Source organism: Macrosteles quadrilineatus, unplaced genomic scaffold (genome assembly GCF_028750875.1).
Source record: "Macrosteles quadrilineatus isolate MER2022 unplaced genomic scaffold, UCM_ALF_1.0 Scaffold_9__3_contigs__length_116548681, whole genome shotgun sequence".
Taxonomy (NCBI): Eukaryota; Metazoa; Arthropoda; class Insecta; order Hemiptera; family Cicadellidae; genus Macrosteles; species Macrosteles quadrilineatus.
Window position 1 is genome coordinate 13,159,630 of NW_026542602.1, and position 19,255 is coordinate 13,178,884.

The 19,255-nt window shown below is 33.0% G+C and overlaps 1 protein-coding gene across 8 annotated transcripts in view; it reads left to right on the forward strand.

Moving 5' to 3' along the window:
- LOC129002312 (tyrosine-protein phosphatase Lar-like) overlaps positions 1-19,255 on the forward strand; it is a 679,394-nt gene that overhangs the window by 614,343 nt on the left and 45,796 nt on the right. For all 8 annotated transcript variants that reach the window (XM_054430012.1, XM_054430010.1, XM_054430017.1 and 5 more), the window contains one exon: positions 934-1,044. In XM_054430012.1, the coding sequence (XP_054285987.1) occupies positions 934-1,044 (111 nt within the window). The remainder of the gene's footprint in view (positions 1-933; positions 1,045-19,255) is intronic.

Genomic DNA, 19,255 nt, shown 5'->3' on the forward strand with positions numbered 1-19,255 from the left:
TGTCTTCGTAGTCTGGAAGTACAACTAACTGTACTTGGTCGTTATAGCATTCTCACAAGTTAAAATACGGTTAATTCACATTATAAATTAGCTGTCATTTGAATAAAATCTAAAACAGGTATGTTAATAAATATTATTATTATGTTTGTTTGAGGTTGATCAACTAGTCTAATTTGACCTTGGAAAGGAGGAGAACTTAATTTTTGCAGTTAATTTATCTCGAAATTGTTTAACGTATTGATTGCCTCCATTCAAACCTTCTTCAGAGGTTAACAATTTTTGTTTGTTTTTTATCCGTTTGGTAGGATGGCAATACGCTGAATTATACCGGTACGCTGTCCCATATATTAACTTGATGTGGATTATATGAACTGTTATGTGTTATTTGTTTATAGATAAGTCTTATAAATAGTTTTATTTTATTTCACTGTAAGCTTAAAATATTTGGTTCAAAAGTCTCTCTGGAAGCAAGATGCCTTAACTTCAATTGATCCAATGATTGATCCAATGCTTTTACCAGTAACGTTTATTTTGTGTTAATTTAAAAGGTAACTTGCTTTTATTTTTTATTTTATTAATATGTATGTGTGGTATTTGTATGTGTGGTATTTCAAACCTAACAAATCGACGGAAATATGTTTAGTTAACAGATTTACAACGCAATAGAATGACACAAAATAATATACCAAATTAATGCCCCACTTTTATACAGCGATTTCCTACCAATCTCTGTGCTAGTTTTCTCGTCATTTCTACAGTTATATCATATAAACTTCTACAGGAATTCCTTCTGAATTTCTTTAGAGGTTTCTTTTAACTCGTGCAGCTGTTTCATATCAACTTACTTCTTTTGTTTATCTCTCTCATCATATTTTACTGCTGTATTATAGATGTTGTTATATCAGCACTTATGACGTGTTGTTTGTTCTACAGGTGCTCTCCAGATCACCAACAGTATGGAGGAGGACCAAGGCAAGTACGAGTGTGTCGCTGAGAACAGTGTCGGCACCGAGTACTCCCACTCCACCATGCTATATGTCAAAGGTAGGTCGACTCTCATCTATGATTATTAATAACTATATTGTGATTGTGTAGGTCAATTAATCAATTTTGGTTGACCTTACCTTTCTTAAAACTTTTACCACAAAGTGCTATAACAAAAACTGGTCCCAGAAGAAATCGGCCAAACAAAAAACTTACTCTAAACAAAAGATAATATTTACATAGGCTAGGTTTGCTTCAGTTTCGAAAATTAAGCCATAAAATAGTCAATGTGATGTGTACACTTACAATACAATACAATACAGTACAGTACAATTTTTTTAAAGGGATTGAAAAGTATTTATACTTCTTCATTTCGCTCTATTCATCAATTTATTCAGCAAGGGTTAGGAGCTTGTAAGATGATCACTATCTCTTTTGTCTGGCCGTATTATGTCTGAATAATCCAGAAAGATATTGGAAACCAGTGTAGTGCAGGGCTCGAGGAAAATATATCTTCTTTGTGTAAAACAAAGCCTTTGATATGATCCGATTTTACTTTAGAAGTTCAGAACTTGTATTTTATGGTCCGATGAATCCAATAATAACCAAATAATAAATTACTCTTGCATGTGCATAGTCGTTTCGATAAAACTATAGCAAAACTAATAACGAAAAATTTTATTGGCTTGTTTTTTTATTGTGTAACTAGCTTTTAGATAGAAATACATTAAGCGTGATATCAATCAAATAAAGTATAATAGTTAATTTTTACCCGTTGTTTCTTTGTAAAAGTATGGAAGAAATGCCAAAATCATACAACTTTTCCAGTCTTTAACTATGAAAGATTGTTGAAACCCTATTCAAAATAAGCTAGTGTACAAAACATTTGACTTATTACATGTTTTACATAAAAGAAAAAATACTCCCTGTTAAATTTATTCTGCCGTATTTTTGGCCTTTGATTTGCTTAAACTACTTGCCTACCATCTATATTCTCTATCGACCCAGTCCGATTGTTCAAGTTCAAACTACAGTGAGGCTCACAACAGTACTGGCTACTTAGCCCAGAGAGCACAGCTTGTAATTTGGTCATTAAGCCCTTCAGGCCCCCATTGCCCTTATCTCCTGTCTACACAGCTGATAATTGCTCTACCTATTCTCTCTCCCTCTCATGTAGCCCCTCTCTGTTCTTATTCCTCCCCTGCGTGACTTGACTTATTATTTCGTTCTCTTGCATCACATAGGTTTTCCCATTTTTTAAATCCTCCTTCATATTATCCTCTTATTTTCCCCCAATCCTCTCTCTTTTTAGCCTTTATCCTAATTCAATGTCATTTCGTGACTCTCTTTTTTCATATTTCAATTGCTATATATTATTTTTGTTTTCATTGTTAGGCTTCTGATTTTTGTTTAACAATCATCTGTATATTTTTTTGCTTTTTTAATTTCCCTATTTATAGTTTGTCCACTTCTATACTTTTTATATTTTCTTACACAATTTATCTTAAATACAGTATTTACTTTTTCCTATCTCCATTCATCATTATTTTTTCCATTGCAATGAAAACTCACTAAAGCCTACCTTCACACCGCAAATAACCGTCACATTTTCCTTGAGAACTTATGATGATTCAATTTGTAAATTTAATGAAGGTGTTGAAACATTGAATCGGGTTTATGTTTCCATAGTTGAGGTTGTTCTCTTACATTTTCTCATGCTGTTTTTTTTTAAACAGCTACCAACTGTTGACTGCTGAAGTTGGATCGTCATCCATAATTGCAAAGAAATTAATTACACTACCACGATAATTAATTTAAAATACCTTAATATAAACCGATTTTTACCACCACGCATCACCATTAGTATCTACATAGTATCTATTCATTCCCACTACAAATAACTCTTATACTAACAGTAAATATTCTGACACTTTTAAACCTATTAACTCGTTCCCATTTAACACTTCTTTTAATTGAAGTGAAAACTGGTACAAAGCGACGTCGCTCTTCTCCCTCAAAACGTTGGAATGAAGCGTTCATCGTGGATGGAAACATGTGGACAAAAGGCTAAATGTAAAAATGGAGCGGATTGAATGGTTTAAAGAAGTGTCGACCCATCAGCTAAGTGGGATACTGTAAACAATTCTGCAGCTGTCCGTTATGCTTTCATCCTCTCATTGAATGCTCTCTTGCTCTTCATTTGAATTCAACACTTCAACAATACACGGAGTATATTACCAGTTGAATGCGTAATGACTTGTTTTACAAGATGAAGTTGCCAGTCCTTTTGTTTGAAGTACAGATGCATTGATGCACGTTTATTTATGAGTTCGTATAAAATGTTCTAGTCTGTCTATATTTTTAGTTGATGAAGTAACATTATAAAGTGTAGATATTGAGCTGTTTCATGTTTCGTGTGCTAAAATTGCGATGTACAGCGCTTCGAAAAATAGACAATTGTGTCTTAATGAGATATACCTATATTTCTGCAAAGAGTGAAATAATAGAATGCCTTAACTTATGGAACAATTAAGGCAGTAATACTTGTATATACTTGATTTGGTCATAAATCTGTTGTGTACAAACTAAGTTTTCATTTTGGCAAAGGCAACTGTACTGTTACAGACAAAAATTTCAGATGTTAAATGTGTCCTTCTTTTATTAATTATGATACTTTCTCGTGCTCATTGACTTAAGTCATACGATTGCCTGTTTAAGAGTTTTTCGGATGGTTAGTGGAATATTTAAAATAAATTAAAATACGCATTACTTGTTCACTTAACAAAAGAAATGTTGAGCAAAAAACATCAATTAATATTAATATCTTAATATATTATATAATCTGATTTGATAATGTGACAACAAAACATGTTTATGTAATTAAGATATGTAGATATAAATGTATAAATAACAAAAACATAACCATCATATGCAATTGTACGTATCATTATGTTTTATACTCAATCATGAAATATTTTCCTCAGATTATGTTTCATTAGTAAGCAATATAAACTTATCCAGGTTATGTTTGGGGAGTGTAAGACAATTAATAGATGTGTTAGCAACAGATAGGGACAATTTGACCCTTGCAAGGCTTAGTGTGGGAATTACACCCAAACACCCAACCACTGATGCTACTGTACCGAAAGTTATTCATGTTTCCCTGGCCTTGCGCTATAAATGTGTCAACCTCTAGTTAACACTCTTATTTTATTTGCGAAATTAAATAGAAAACTGCTCAACATTTTTGTAGGCCTTCAAGGTAAGACTGAGGAAACAATATAATAAATACATGTTAAATAGTTTTTTGTTCGTTTGGGGTTCTCTATTTGCCAGTGCTGTGTTTATTTGTTTTTGCTACAATGTTATTTGTTCTTTCTTTTAAACAAATATAGTTTTTTATTCCCATATACGATTAGAGTGGTCTAACTACATATCTAGGGTTACCTGAAACAGATTTGTATATATTCTTTCAATTGGGAAATAAATCTCAGTTTTTCTTAACTTTCTACTTGACTTTTTTCTTATTTTTATGTAGACTAGTCATCCAAGAACATCCAAGAATTGGTAGTAGTAGTTTTGGTTGTAGTATCCACACTGGATGGGGCTGATCCTCACTCCACAATAATCTCATGGGTCTGCCTGTCTACTGACTGTTTCCTTTTTGAGAAAGCCAGTTGGTAACTGTGGATTTTCAGCGCATAAAAGCTAGAATATTGTATTACCGAATATAATCCCTCGTAATACTTTTTTATCGTTGTTTTAAAATCATACTAAACTCCTAATTTTATAAACATAACTAAACATTAATTATCCTCATACATACGGAAGTTTGCGTTCCCAAAAACGTCATCTGAGAACTAAAATATATTCTATCGGACGAGAATGGTTTAAAATACATTTCAGCTAAGTCAGGAACTTTGGTGCTCTATAATTAGAAAGCATTGTGGAGCTTAAATAAAGACAAGAGATAAAAGAGCAGCTGTTGTTTGATAGCAGATCAAAGTGTAAGCAGACAATGATGACTTCAAGTGTCCTTTGCTAGATTTACTCTACAAGCTGCACAGTGCTCGCTCTGCTTGGCAATTGTGAATTTTATATTTAACGCTTTAAAGTACCAGTTTTATTGTTCTATTGTGATATTTTACTATTTTTAATGTTTTTAAATTAAATTCCACTATTAAATGTTCCACCATTAAATTCCTAATTAATGCTATTTTGTATTTATTCAATGCTCTCAGGCAAGTAGTAAACATATAGTGTCCACCTAAATAAAACATAATTGAGTTTGAAACAGTCCTAACATATTATTGACTAAACGGATTTTTAATATGGTTCTCTTAATAGTCGTGAGGTTCCAAGATTTTGAAAGGCAGTCATAAAATTAGAACATTTTCCATATCATACATAAACAAGCAATATAATAATAAATGCAATTGTTCTCCTACTTAAGAACAACATGGAAGGCAAGTCACTGTTATGCATTGTAGAGTTCATTATTTAGGGCTACTAATTAATCTAAATATATAAAAGGCAAAGCCCTCACTGACTCACTCACTCACTCACTCATCACTAATTCTCCCACTTCCCATTTACCTAGGAGGCTGAAATTTGGTACACCGATTCTTTAGGCATTAAATAGGAAAACTAAGTTGTTTGTATTCTGATCGGACTCTCGGGCTCCGCCCCAGTGGCTCTGGAGTTTCCCATGTTAACCTTATGATTTTTCATATTTAAAAGGAATTAATGAATCTTATCAGCTGTTTCAATTAAACAAGTTGGTTCTGTTCTATGATGTTCAATAGCTTTAAAGTTACAAGGATTGCCAACAGGGTGCAGCACTATTATTATTTTTTTAATTTATGACAACAGCTAATTTGCAACTATACCCCTACCTTGTAGCCAATTAGGTAGTATACTTTAATTTAGGATGAATCTAATTTAAGCTGGTAGTAGAAGTGAGATAAATTAAAAGACAAAGTAGGCCAAAGATGCATTTATTTTACGGATGTCAAATTTCTCAAAATACACTTTCCAAATGAAATTAAATATGCAGTTGTTACTTCCAAAAATTATACTAAATAATAAAATAGTGGAAAGATCTTACTTTAAACAGAGACACTGGTTTAATGGTCAGAACAGGCACTAGCAGATACCATGCAAACTAGAAGTGGTGCAAAAAGCTACTGGACCAATCATAAGAAGGTGAACAAGAAGTGGTAGTACCAAGAAGTGGTTGATTTAATTTTCTACAGCAACCACAACTTAGATGACCATATTTCCAGTGAACTTAAAACTGACAAAGTTGAACCTGGTTATCACTAACCACTACCAACCCTACAAAACTAAAACTTCTAAACTGCTGGTCACTCTTTCTTAATCTTTCTAGCCAATGATTAAATAATATTGATTTTGTTTTGTTATTTCAAATAAAAACTAACTACCATCGGTACAGAATTTCCCCTCCTTAACTTGAAATTACATAAACAAAATTATACACTCTTTCTCAAAATTAATATTTACATTTCCTTTTAAAACAACAACTCTACAAAAGAAAATAAACAAACCTTTTAAAACAAATAATAAAACTCTAACTCCGTTTGACATTTCAACTAGCGCTACCTATCAACAAATTCTACAAACACTAACTCCTAGTTCAAATAGCCTCCACACGTTTACAGCACCTTACAGAACCTTCTACTCAAAACAACAACTTCTATTTACACAATTTTTCATTTTGAACCATTTCATTTTCCTATGACAATTCAAATATTATCAATCTTATTTACAAAATTTATACCTTAAAATAAAACCTTTCTTTAAAACCCCCAATTACTTAAGCGATCTTAAACAAGCCTATTTAATTCTCATTTGAACTCTTCACATCCGCTCACAGTTCACTGACCCCTCCCAACATCAACTCCAGACAAGACAAAAAACTTTCACTTCTCCAGTTTAGTTTAGTTATGTCGTTTGCGTGTGCTGTGTTTTTCTTTAGTTTTCCCTTAATTTATTTATCCCAGTGTGTTATATTCCCTGTTTTTATGTTCCCTCGTGTGTTTCGTGTGAAGTGTTTTGTGTTCTGTGTTATTTTCCCTGTTTATAAGTGCAAAATTAATCAAAATGTTATTGTGCGTCCTTTAGTAAAAATCCCACTCATACACTACGTTCAGACTCCATTTTAGATTCATACAGATTCATACTACCTTTTGCTGCCACAAATACTCACACATTCACCAATACATACACATTTATACACTCTCTTACTAAAAACACTTTAAAACTTTGAAAAATTCTTAAGAACCTAAAACAACTCCCACAGTACTAATTTACAAAATTTCAAATTCCCTCTTAGCTTGCTAAAATCCCTTAACTAATTAATATTTCAACTAAACAAATCTAACTTCTACTTTACAGACATTTCATAAAGACCAATTTAGCTTCAGTCTTCCGTAATCTTCCATTTAATTCCATTTTTCACATTTCCTCTTCCATCAATACATTGGTTACTTTTGGTCCTCTTCACTACTTAACTCTTCTTTAAATCAATTATATGAATTTTCTTCACGTCTTCTAACTTGCTAGGATTTTGTACTAGCACTGTTGAATCACTCAGAAAATAGCGTATTACATAAGGTCCAACGTATCTAGGTGCTAACTTCTTGCTGAATTTATTCGCTGCATTACTTAAATAATGTGTCTTGATGTACACTTCCATATTCAACTTAAATGGATGGTTTCTCCGAGGATAGCTATATCTCTCCCTTCTTTGATTTCTGGCAATGCTTCTTCTGACGTTATTTATGGCTTTCTCCAAATTTTCCCTCCTTTGATCAGGAGTTAACTTCTCTGAAATAATGTCATTAACATTCCATAAGTTTGTCAGTGCATTGTTACAAGGATGGGCAAACATTAAACCAAAAGCAGTCGATTTAGTCGAACTATTTACAGCAGTATTCAAACTTGTGGCAATCAGTCCCAGATCTGAATCCCATTTATCATGTTGATTACCATAAAAACTCCGTAAAGCATTATTAGTCTCCCTCAAATATCGTTCCGACAAATTTCCGTTTGCTCTGTACGCAGCTAGCTTTCTGTGTTCCACATAGTTATTGAACATGAATTTCTTAAATTCCTTGGATGTAAAATAACTCGCATTATCAGACACAAGTATTCGGGGTACTGAGAAACTATCAAAAATTATCTTCAATTTTTCTATGATGAATTTTGTCTTGCAATCCTTCAGAGGGTACAACCATATAAAACGGGTAAATGCATCGACCACAATTAAAATGTACTGATTGAGTTTATTTGATCGGGGAAATGGTCCAGCTAGGTCAATAAACACTGTGTTTAGAGCTTGAGTTACAGGAACAGATATCAGTCGACCTTCAAACTTACGTTGTTCCGACTTAGACATCAGACAGATCTTACATTCACGGACTTTACCTTTTACGAATTCATTTAATTCAGGATGGTGAAAACTTTCATTTACTTTACTTTGAGTCCTAAAAATTCCCATATGACCACCAATTAATGAGTTGTGATAGAATGCGAATATTACACTAAACAGTTTCTTGGGCAAATAAATCTTCTTTTTAAACAATAAAACTTCATTTTTCAGGGTATAATTTTCATTATTAGTCTTATTCTTGATGCTTTCAATGATTTTGTTACACTCTTCATCGCTCTCTTGATGTACTTTAATGTCCTTAAGATCCAATGGTATTTCGTTTAACACATTACAAAAATAGACTTCATTGTTGATATTGCTTAACAGATTAGTTTCGTGAATTTCCGTCTCACTCTCTTTCTCTCCACTAAACATACGTGATAACGCATCAGCTATTATATTCTCCGAACCTTTTACATGTTCAACTGTGAATGGACGACTAAACAACCTTTCAAACCATCTAGACAATCTTCCACGGCTTTTTCGAGATTTGAGCATGAAACTAAGACCTTGACAATCAGTAACTAATTTAAAACTTCTTACTTCCAAGAATTGATGCCATTTCTCTACACACAATATTACACTATAAGCTTCCTTTTCGTAAGTGCTATAACGCATCTCAGTAGGTGTGAATTTCTTCGAATAGTAAGCAATAGGCATTATATTCCCCTCCTCATTTCTTTGCAATAAGACACCAGCAGCTGCTAGATCGCTTGCATCGGTATGCAATTCAAATTCTTTAGAAAAATCGGCCATTTGTAGTATAGGCGGATTTGCTATCTTACTCTTTAAGGTTTCAAATGCATTTTGACATTCCTCATTCCACTTAAATTTTACACCTTTCTTTTTCAGCGCAAACAGAGGTAAACATATCTCAGCATACTTTGGAATATATCGAGACCAATAACCACACATTCCTATAAACTGTCGCACTTGCCTCACAGTTTTTGGAGCAGGAAATTTCATTAATGAACTAGTTCGATCGGGATCTATGGTGATGCTGTCTTGTTTAATAATATGTCCTAAAAAACTTATTTCCTTACAAAAGAATTTGACTTTTTGTGGATTTACTGTAAGTCCGTGTTTTGCTAATCTCTTAATCACTTCTGTAACGTGCTCAATATGGTTTCTCTTATCAGGGCTATATACAACTATATCGTCACAAAAGTTAATCATATACTGAAATTTGATGTCATTAAATATTTTGTCCAAATAATGTGATAGTACGCTACTGCCTATTTTCAATCCAAATGGAATTCTCTTCATACGGAATTTACCAAAAATTGTACTAAAAGATGTTAAATCTCTGGATTCTAAAGCTATGGGACATTGTAAAAATGCTTTGTTTAAATCTATGACTGTAAAATATCTAGCTCCTTTTAGATGCTGATACATATTCTGCATATCTCCTAGCGGGTAATCTACATTGATTAACTTCTTATTGAGTTCAGAGTAGTTAATTACAAGTCTGTCATCTTGAGTCAAAAATGCAGGGGCGCTATATGGACTAGTGGAAACTTCCGCGACATCTTGTTTTATCCAGTCATCAATTATAGCTTTCATCTTCTCTACTTTGGGTGGACTTAAAAAATAAGGGCGTATACTAACAGGTTTATCATCCGTCACTTTAAGCTCAATTTCCAAATCAAGTGCTGATCCTATCTTATCCGTAAAAACAGTAGGAAAATTCTTAATTAACTTCTCAGCTTCTTCACACATTTCAACATCTCCTACTTTAATACTACTTAAGCTTAATTCACTCAGGTTTGTACTTGGAATTAACTTAATTTCATCTTCAGGTTTAAATGTAAAATAACCCATTTGTCGATCCATATTTAGGTTTAACTTGCTTGCACACATAAAAGGGTATCCTAAAATCATGTCAAAATATTTTAACTCAACCACTAAAAATGTTTGTTTCCAGGTAAATGATTTTATCTTAATCAAAGTTTCACATTGCTTATTTATGTTCAAAGGTTCATTGTTTGCAGCAACTATGGTTCCCTGCCAAGTATTTTCACTCATAATTAATTTATTTCCCAATAATCTGTTGTATAAATCCAAGCTTATAAAGTTTTGACTAGCTCCAGTGTCTAACAAAGCTCCCACACTTAATTTGTTTCCTAAATCCACAGAAATACAGGGTAAATGTGTTACAGTTTTAGCTTTTACTTTCTTTAATCCAGGTGAATTTATTTTATTAAAATCCTTAACAACTCTTCTCAGTTCAGATTTAAAATTGGGACTATGAGAACTATATACAGGTTTATTATTTCCGAATTCTTTCTTGCCGCCCGGAAAAACAGATTTGTAGTCTAGGCTACGTGTTTTTCCTGGCTTAACTAGTTTTTTTGATCTGGTCTGTAACAATTTCGAGCAATATGACCTACTCTTTGACATTTGAAACAAACAGGCCTCTCATTGTTACGATTTGAGTAGTGACTTTTAGGTCGTTGAACTCCTGGGTTAGGTTTATCCATCCTAGGCTTATCATCAGTTGATAGATAAGGCTTGCTAACACTACTATTACTAACTGGAAAACCTTGATTTCTGAGGTAATCATTGTATGTTACATTATTTAAACTTATACAAAGATGATCTAAGTCTAAAAATGTTTCAGGGTTCTTCTCAAATATTAGTTTGTTGCGCAAATCAGGATGTATTCCATTCTTAATAAAACTAACAAGTTGACTCTCAGTTAAATCACACTTTAATACCTGGTGGTTTATTTTTATTTCATGCACATATATAGACAAAGGTTCAAGGTGTTTTTGAGGTCGAAATATTAAATCTTGTTTCAGCTTTTCCCTTAAGGTGATTGGCAAAAATGTAGTGATTATATTAGCATGCAACAAATCAATTGATTTTGATTCCCTTTTGAATTCTAATATTTTATTCACTAATGGTGCTGTAGAATAAATTGGTAGAATCTCATACAAATCTTGCTCAGATAAAGAAGTTTCATTACGGACAGTAACTAGGTTTCTCAAAAACTGCAACAATGTGTTTGTTTCTAAACCATTACACACAGGAAAATTTTTTAAATAAATTTCCAATGGGTTTGACAACTTTGTAAAAAGGCTACTAGGACTTAGGCTACTATTTACAACTGTACAAGAGTTTGGTTGATTATTTATGACTTGACCCGGCACATTTTGTTGAAAACAATCAATCTCTACTCTTTGAGGTGTAGATGAAGTGAAGTTTTCAGTTGGTGGAACTACTGATTTAGACTGATTTAATTTTTCCCCAATTATTTCATTCTCAACTATAGAGTTATTCAGCTCCTCTTCAAAATCCCCCATCTCCTGGTCTGAGAAGGTATGCATTGTTTTAAATTGCTCAAAACTATTTAAGATTTGCTGATTTAATTTGTCTAAACTAACTTTCTTATCTGGATCCAGCTTACATTGTAATAGATTAGTAGTCCGGTTTTGTACATGCACTAGTTTAGCCTTGATTTTAGCTATTTTGAGTTTAGTCACATTTTCCCTACACTGTTCAATTAGAGAATCAATTTGTTCACACTTTTCCCCAATTATAGTTATTTCCCCAGATAAATTGTATGAACCTTTTAAATTTGTTAAATCGGTATTCTGGTTAATACAAGATCTTAAAGTTTTTCTTAAAGAGTCTACATCACTATCACTCGTTTCTTCCCCTCTTATTCTTATCTCGTACAGAAGTTCTTCTTTGTTTAGATAATTTAAATTGTATTTTGACATGTTGAAAATTTTCAGCCTCTATTTATTTGCTGTAGTTCTTCTAACATAGGCATAATCCTCAATAATCAAGTAGGCCTATGTATTTCTCACTTTTACCAGCTTCTAATTTTAAATGATTCATGAGCAGAGTGGCGCACTTGTATACCCCTACCTTGTAGCCAATTAGGTAGTATACTTTAATTTAGGATGAATCTAATTTAAGCTGGTAGTAGAAGTGAGATAAATTAAAAGACAAAGTAGGCCAAAGATGCATTTATTTTACGGATGTCAAATTTCTCAAAATACACTTTCCAAATGAAATTAAATATGCAGTTGTTACTTCCAAAAATTATACTAAATAATAAAATAGTGGAAAGATCTTACTTTAAACAGAGACACTGGTTTAATGGTCAGAACAGGCACTAGCAGATACCATGCAAACTAGAAGTGGTGCAAAAAGCTACTGGACCAATCATAAGAAGGTGAACAAGAAGTGGTAGTACCAAGAAGTGGTTGATTTAATTTTCTACAGCAACCACAACTTAGATGACCATATTTCCAGTGAACTTAAAACTGACAAAGTTGAACCTGGTTATCACTAACCACTACCAACCCTACAAAACTAAAACTTCTAAACTGCTGGTCACTCTTTCTTAATCTTTCTAGCCAATGATTAAATAATATTGATTTTGTTTTGTTATTTCAAATAAAAACTAACTACCATCGGTACACAACCAAAAAATGAGTGAGCGTAGCGAACGAACTTCAACCTGGAGGCGAGTTAGCGTAGCAAACTAGCTTACCTGAAGGCAAGTGAGCGCAGCGAACGAGCTCCAACCTAAAGGTGAGTGAGCATAGCGAACGCACTTCAACCAGGACGTGATTGAGCCATGCGAACGAGCTCATCTTGAAAATTAAGAAGTTAAACGGGGCAAAGCCCGCGGGTACAGCTAGTATTAGTTAAAAGAAAAATCATGGTACATTTAAACAATATTTTGACTGACTTATGCATTGCTTAAGAGCATGACAATGACCACAGTTATATTCTTTATACTAGGCTATGCACAAAAAATATAATCATATGTTTAAATTGTATCAATCATTAACTGTTTTATTTTATATATCGGTATACAAAAGATGTATAATTAAAACAAAATTTCCTTAATTATCTGTTGAGCAGTTTATTTAACTGACTAGAAATATAAAAATCTTCTAAGAAAAGAATCATGTTTAATAAACAAATCAAAGCTCTTTTTGGTACCTTATAGCATATATTGTACTCCAAAATATGTTATGATAAACATATGCACAAATTACCACAAACTTTAATAATTAAAATAGTGTATACAGCAGCTATGTAGTGTGTACAGGCCATGTCTAAACTCCATGTAAAATAGTGCAAATTCTGGAAATGGAACCGGAAACAGCTGATTTAGACAATTATGCATATCGACAGCGAACGTCGGAGTTGCATTAGTTGAACAAATGTGTGTCTGTGGTCGGCATATGCAGCGTTTGTCCAAACAGCCGGCAGAGTGCTCTACTTGCACTCTACAATGTGTTTGTGCAAAGAAAATACCAATAATGCATTATGTTATATCAAACTACACTATTTTTAAAGTTACACTGATGCAAAAACGGCCATTTTGCTTTTATAGATGCAATTTGGGGCTTAAGTTGTTATTTTCATCCCGAGTCCAAAAAGGTACGCAGCAGCTGAGCATTATTAAAAATAGGTATTTACCTTCGTCTACAGCTCAATTTGTTGTAACTTGGGTTACGGCCGTTTCGGCATTATAATGCCATCGTCAGACGTTGAACATTCAGCTGAAGTAGCGTCGTCATAGTTGAAACACATAACACGAACACGAATAACATTTTACAATTACTAACGAAGACACAACGAACAGGCCTGTCGCACACACGGTACCGGTTGACATTGCCACGATCTGAACTGGATGCCGACTAGAGGTTAATCCTGCATCGTTCTTTGCGTAGTGGTGTTATCAGCTGACCTTTGTACTCCTGCCTTTTGTCTCTTGTCCTGGTCTAAAATACTATTGAAAATTATGTGTGATTTATATTGTAGTTTGTCATTTAATATTGTGTCATCAAAATTATTTTCTGTATAGGCTCTGTAAATTTCGTATTCTTCTAATGTGTCCAATTTATTTCCTTTCTTGCTTGTGTGGAGTATATCGAGGCCAGTGTTCAGATCATACATGTCATGGTTTTTGTCAACCAGGTGTTGAGCAAAGGATGATTTTTGTTTGTCGGCTCTTGGACATGGGTGATGTTCTTTGTACCTGGTTCCGAATGTCCGTCCAGTTTTTCCTATATAAAAGCTCGGGCAACTAGCACATTTAATTCTGTATACACCTGACTTCTCACTTTTGTCGATTACACGATCAGAAACGTTTAATTTATTAATTGTCTTGTTGTTGGTCTTGAACGCCAATTCGACGCTACTTCAGCTGAATGTTCAACGTCTGACGATGGCATTATAATGCCGAAACGGCCGTAACCCAAGTTACAACAAATTGAGCTGTAGACTAAGGTAAATACCTATTTTTAATTAATATCACAGCTCAGGGGCTAAAAATGGATTTTAATTGAGCATTATTCTTGGTCAACCGCTGATTTTTCAAAAGAAAGTAGTCCCTGTGAATAAAAATTGTAATGCATTCATGTAGTGTTTTGTTATTAATGAATATAACAAGTAATATACCATACTAATCAACACCCCTCATACAATATTTGAAAAAGTTTCAGTAATTTAACAGAGTAATTGAATATATTGTTGAGTGTGCGGAGTGCGTCATGATACTATGACGACCGTGGGCGTGTGTATTGTTGGGTTGGTTAGCAAAACTAGATGAAAACCATTTTGGGGACTAATTTAAGGTAAACAATGTACTTTACGAAATTTCATTTTGTAAAGAATATAGCTTTAATAATGGTACATTATGAAAAAAAACCTAGTTCATCCAGCATCACATGAGTTAAAATGTGAGCCACTTTTGACCCAGAATCATATAGGACATTCAAAAAGCTTCACTTTGGCATACTGTAGTAATGAAAATACTATATTGCATAGAGTATAAATTGTGTGATTAGTATAGCTAGATTGTTAAAAAATGTAAAAGATATATTTTAATGAGAATTACTTACCTGAGGGTTGTGAAGATCAAAATGTTCTTCCACCCTGCAATGCCAAATAAACAAAATATTTGTGTTTTCTACACATGCATTGATTATAAGACTTGCTATGACCATTCCTGCAAGTAAGGTTTTCATTTTGTGATTATTGATATTTCAAATAAATTTCCTATCCTTATTTTCTAATTCTTCTTTCTTATTCTTCTCAAATATCTAACTTATTATTCACGGTTACATACTTAGGCTTCAGGTTTGCTGCTTTTATATGTTGGAAACGGTGTAGAGTTTGTAAAACAACTGATCCACTGATAGAATCGAATGGTTCCAGAACCGTAGTGTCTTCTGCCAAGTGAACCTCTTCACTTTTATTGTATCTTTCAACATTTGCTTTCCACTTTCATTCAGTCACTGGCCTCGCTAGTTTTGTGATGTGCTCTATGTGAATTAAAAATTTAGATATGCATTTTTCTGACATAACATATATTATTATTATTATTATTATTAGTAATCAATCAATGGTGGTGTGTACCATTGCGTTTAAATGTTATTCTAACCACAGACAACTGAGTCTTGCTTCTCCTACTTGTCTACAGAATAACTGAATTATAATTTTTTTCATTATCTAGGCCCTACATATCCAGAAATATGTACTCTTAAAAAAACTGAAAACCCCCTCCAGCTGATAACGAAATTAAACTAAAGCCACGTTATAAGTTCAATTAATTACACTTGTGTAATGACAAATCCTAAAATATATGTTTCAACTAAATTATTTACCGTAGCACAAAGTGTTGATTTTAAGTCTATAACATTTGGCCGTTTGAATGTAGCCTAGAGTAGAGTGATCTACAATTACCATGTCGGATATGGCGATGATTATTGCATCGGGCCAGAAACGTAACTGAAACGCTATCGGAAATGTGAACAAACATACACTTTGCTGACCTCTCTGCACATATTTGCTCATCCATTCAACTCTTAGCCAGCCCTTCCATTGTATATAATAGCCAAACTCAGTCGGTTTGCTTCCAATTCGTATAACAAAACATTAAAACTGTTCCTTTAATACACACAGGGAGCACTGTATAAAAGTATGTTTTTTACAGTTCATTGTGAAATGAAATCTTTAGAGACACACAATACACATGTGATTTACAGAAGAAGGAAAATAAGTTGATCTCAGAAGACGGACGGCTACACAAACTTGGCTCTTGTAAACAACTTTGCAGAATTACTTTTGTCATTGTGATTTGTCAGGTGACCCACTAAACTTGTAATCTTATTACTTTGTCTCGGTATCAGATTGAAGCTTTCTTTAAGTAGCAATCGAGTATGTGTAAGAAAAAGAAATATCTAATATTCATATTTTAAAGTCGAAAATCTTAAAATATTGTTATTTCAATATTATTTTTCAATTTAATAGGTTTGTCTGACATACAAATGACGGTTTATTTTTTGCATTGTGTAAACGACACTTGTGCTATACTACTTATACATTTGCAAATGTAATTGTTATCATCTTATTGGTTCAAGATTCATTAATCTCGAAGCTCAGCAAATCAAATGCCTAAATCGATTCCTAATAAATTATTAATGTTGTTGTTTAACGTTAGCTCTTTTCAGAAACCCATTTTCATTATAAGTTTGGTCGTTTGACTAAGGATTCGTATTGCTGTAAAAATAATGGTGAGAGTAGAGATTGAATGTAGACCCATACGACTGTTTTATCCGAAAAATTGTGGAGTTTACTAATTATTGCAAAAAGTTAAAAAACAGTTATAAGAAAATAAATGTACTTACTCCACCTTTCCATTTTGTAAACACTTTCGGTTGCTTTAGTAAAACAGTCTTAAGTCATAAGGCCATTTTTAATGTCTCAGTGTTTACTTGAAATGTCTGCTACCCTTGTCTGTTTTGGCCATGAGGTCCCAACTTACATTTTAGGAACCCGCTACAAGTAATAAAGTAATTGAGGAAGGAAGAAGTAACCTGATTACGTTGGGTGGGTTTTACCTGACGTTGTTCTGTCCAATTACGTTTTGACAATGAGGAGAACGTAAATTGACAACAGAGTGTCACTAAGTCTAACAATTACTGACTGAAGGTGTCACCTTTCATAAAACTAAACATCAGACACTCCTAACGAGATTATGATGCACTTTGTTGTATTTTGTTATTCATTTTCAAGGAGAAAACTGTATGCAAAGGTCTGACTATGAAAAATAATTAAATTCAACAACAATGTGCAATGTGAGTAATTGAAAGTTCACACAACTGAAAACTTGGACACAGTACAACTATAAAAACTTCTCAATACATAACTAATCCCCACAACGGTTACTACAATTGATAATATAATACGGGGTATGCATACTACTGATACTAGGCCAACGTGTAGTTTCAAAACAACATATTTTAATTTTCTAAGGTAAATACATAGTTTATTCAGGGAATGATGTTTATGGCCCGAGCTTACAAGATAGCTATTAGGTTTTCCCTGTTAAGGACCATGATTGTGGACCAGAATATGTATATCAATGTATGTGCATTTAAGAAACGGCTTTACCAATAAGCAGGGAAATAATTCACAATCTGTTGAGCCGTTTATCGCAGTTGCTCTTTAAGGTTTTGTTTTTATTATGGGTACTATAATGAGTCACGTGTATTTTTCCTACCTACAATAATTTAAGAAGGTACCAAAATTCCTGAACAGAATGAGATTTATCCATGTTAGCTATTGTATATTTAAAGATGTTCTGCAGTCAATATTATATGCCACAGTTTTTATTCCTGTAAAGTTCATAAATTTCGCTACATTTTAAGTAAGAACTGGGTTAATTATTCTACTTTTACCTAAAACCTTAAAATGTGTTTAATCTTTGCAGTTTTACAACATACATCTGACACTGTAACAATTTGATGTTTAAATGCCTATTTAAATTTATTTTGAGAATTATTTATTTTCATCTATACGCTGCATCAATTTTATACTATAACGCCTATTTGAGGCAATGCTTAAAAAACTTTGATCAGAACTGAGACAATATTTACTGTTAAAGTAACAATATCTATATGGAAAAGTATAAAATTTGTTTTCGATAACACGAGTTTCCGATCAGTTGAATATAGTTTCTTCACAAAATACATCTTGGATAAGTCTGTTTCTTTGTTTCAAAGTAGATCAGTGGTGGGAAGTAAGAGAGCTAGTGGAATAAAGTTGGACTGAGGAAGAAATTTAACGTTGATAACGTAAATTGCATTCAGAGAGCACAACAACTCTTTTCCATTAGGAAATGAGCATCCTGTTTTGCAAAATAAAAATTTAAAATGCCAAAATTAAGTAACTTTTTACATTAGCGTTAATGTTGTTTATCCTCGGTTTTTGTAGAAGGAAAACCAGTTATAACATCCTTATATACCTTTACATACAAATATGCAATGGTTATACTCAAGATTATTATCATAGTAAAATAATTATTTTTTATACACAATTTACCGATTGCTTATATTTTTAGGAGATGTACGATGTAAAAAATAAATTACTACACTTTATTAGGTAACCCTAACGCATAGCTTAAATTGTGTTGTATATTACGGGTAGAAGTACCTCACCTGAGCTTGTGAATCAACCTTCTAAATTTGATTGTTTTATAAGAGGAGTGAGCATAAAGTCCCGGAAACAACTTTCTATACTGCTCCGCATATTCTTCCATTATATTCCTTCTGTATCTTCTTCTGCAGAAAATGTGTTAGGATTTTTACCTTCAACTTCATTTTCTTACAGATTTGAGGACTTAAAAACTTAAGCAAAAGACCATTGCCATGTTTTACTCTCCAAGGGAGGAAACGCTCACTAGATCAAATACAAATTCTAATAGAGAAAATTAAAATTAATAAAATAGCTAAAATCTGTTTCCTTCAAGAGTACTATCCAAACTTTAACTACCCATGCTCA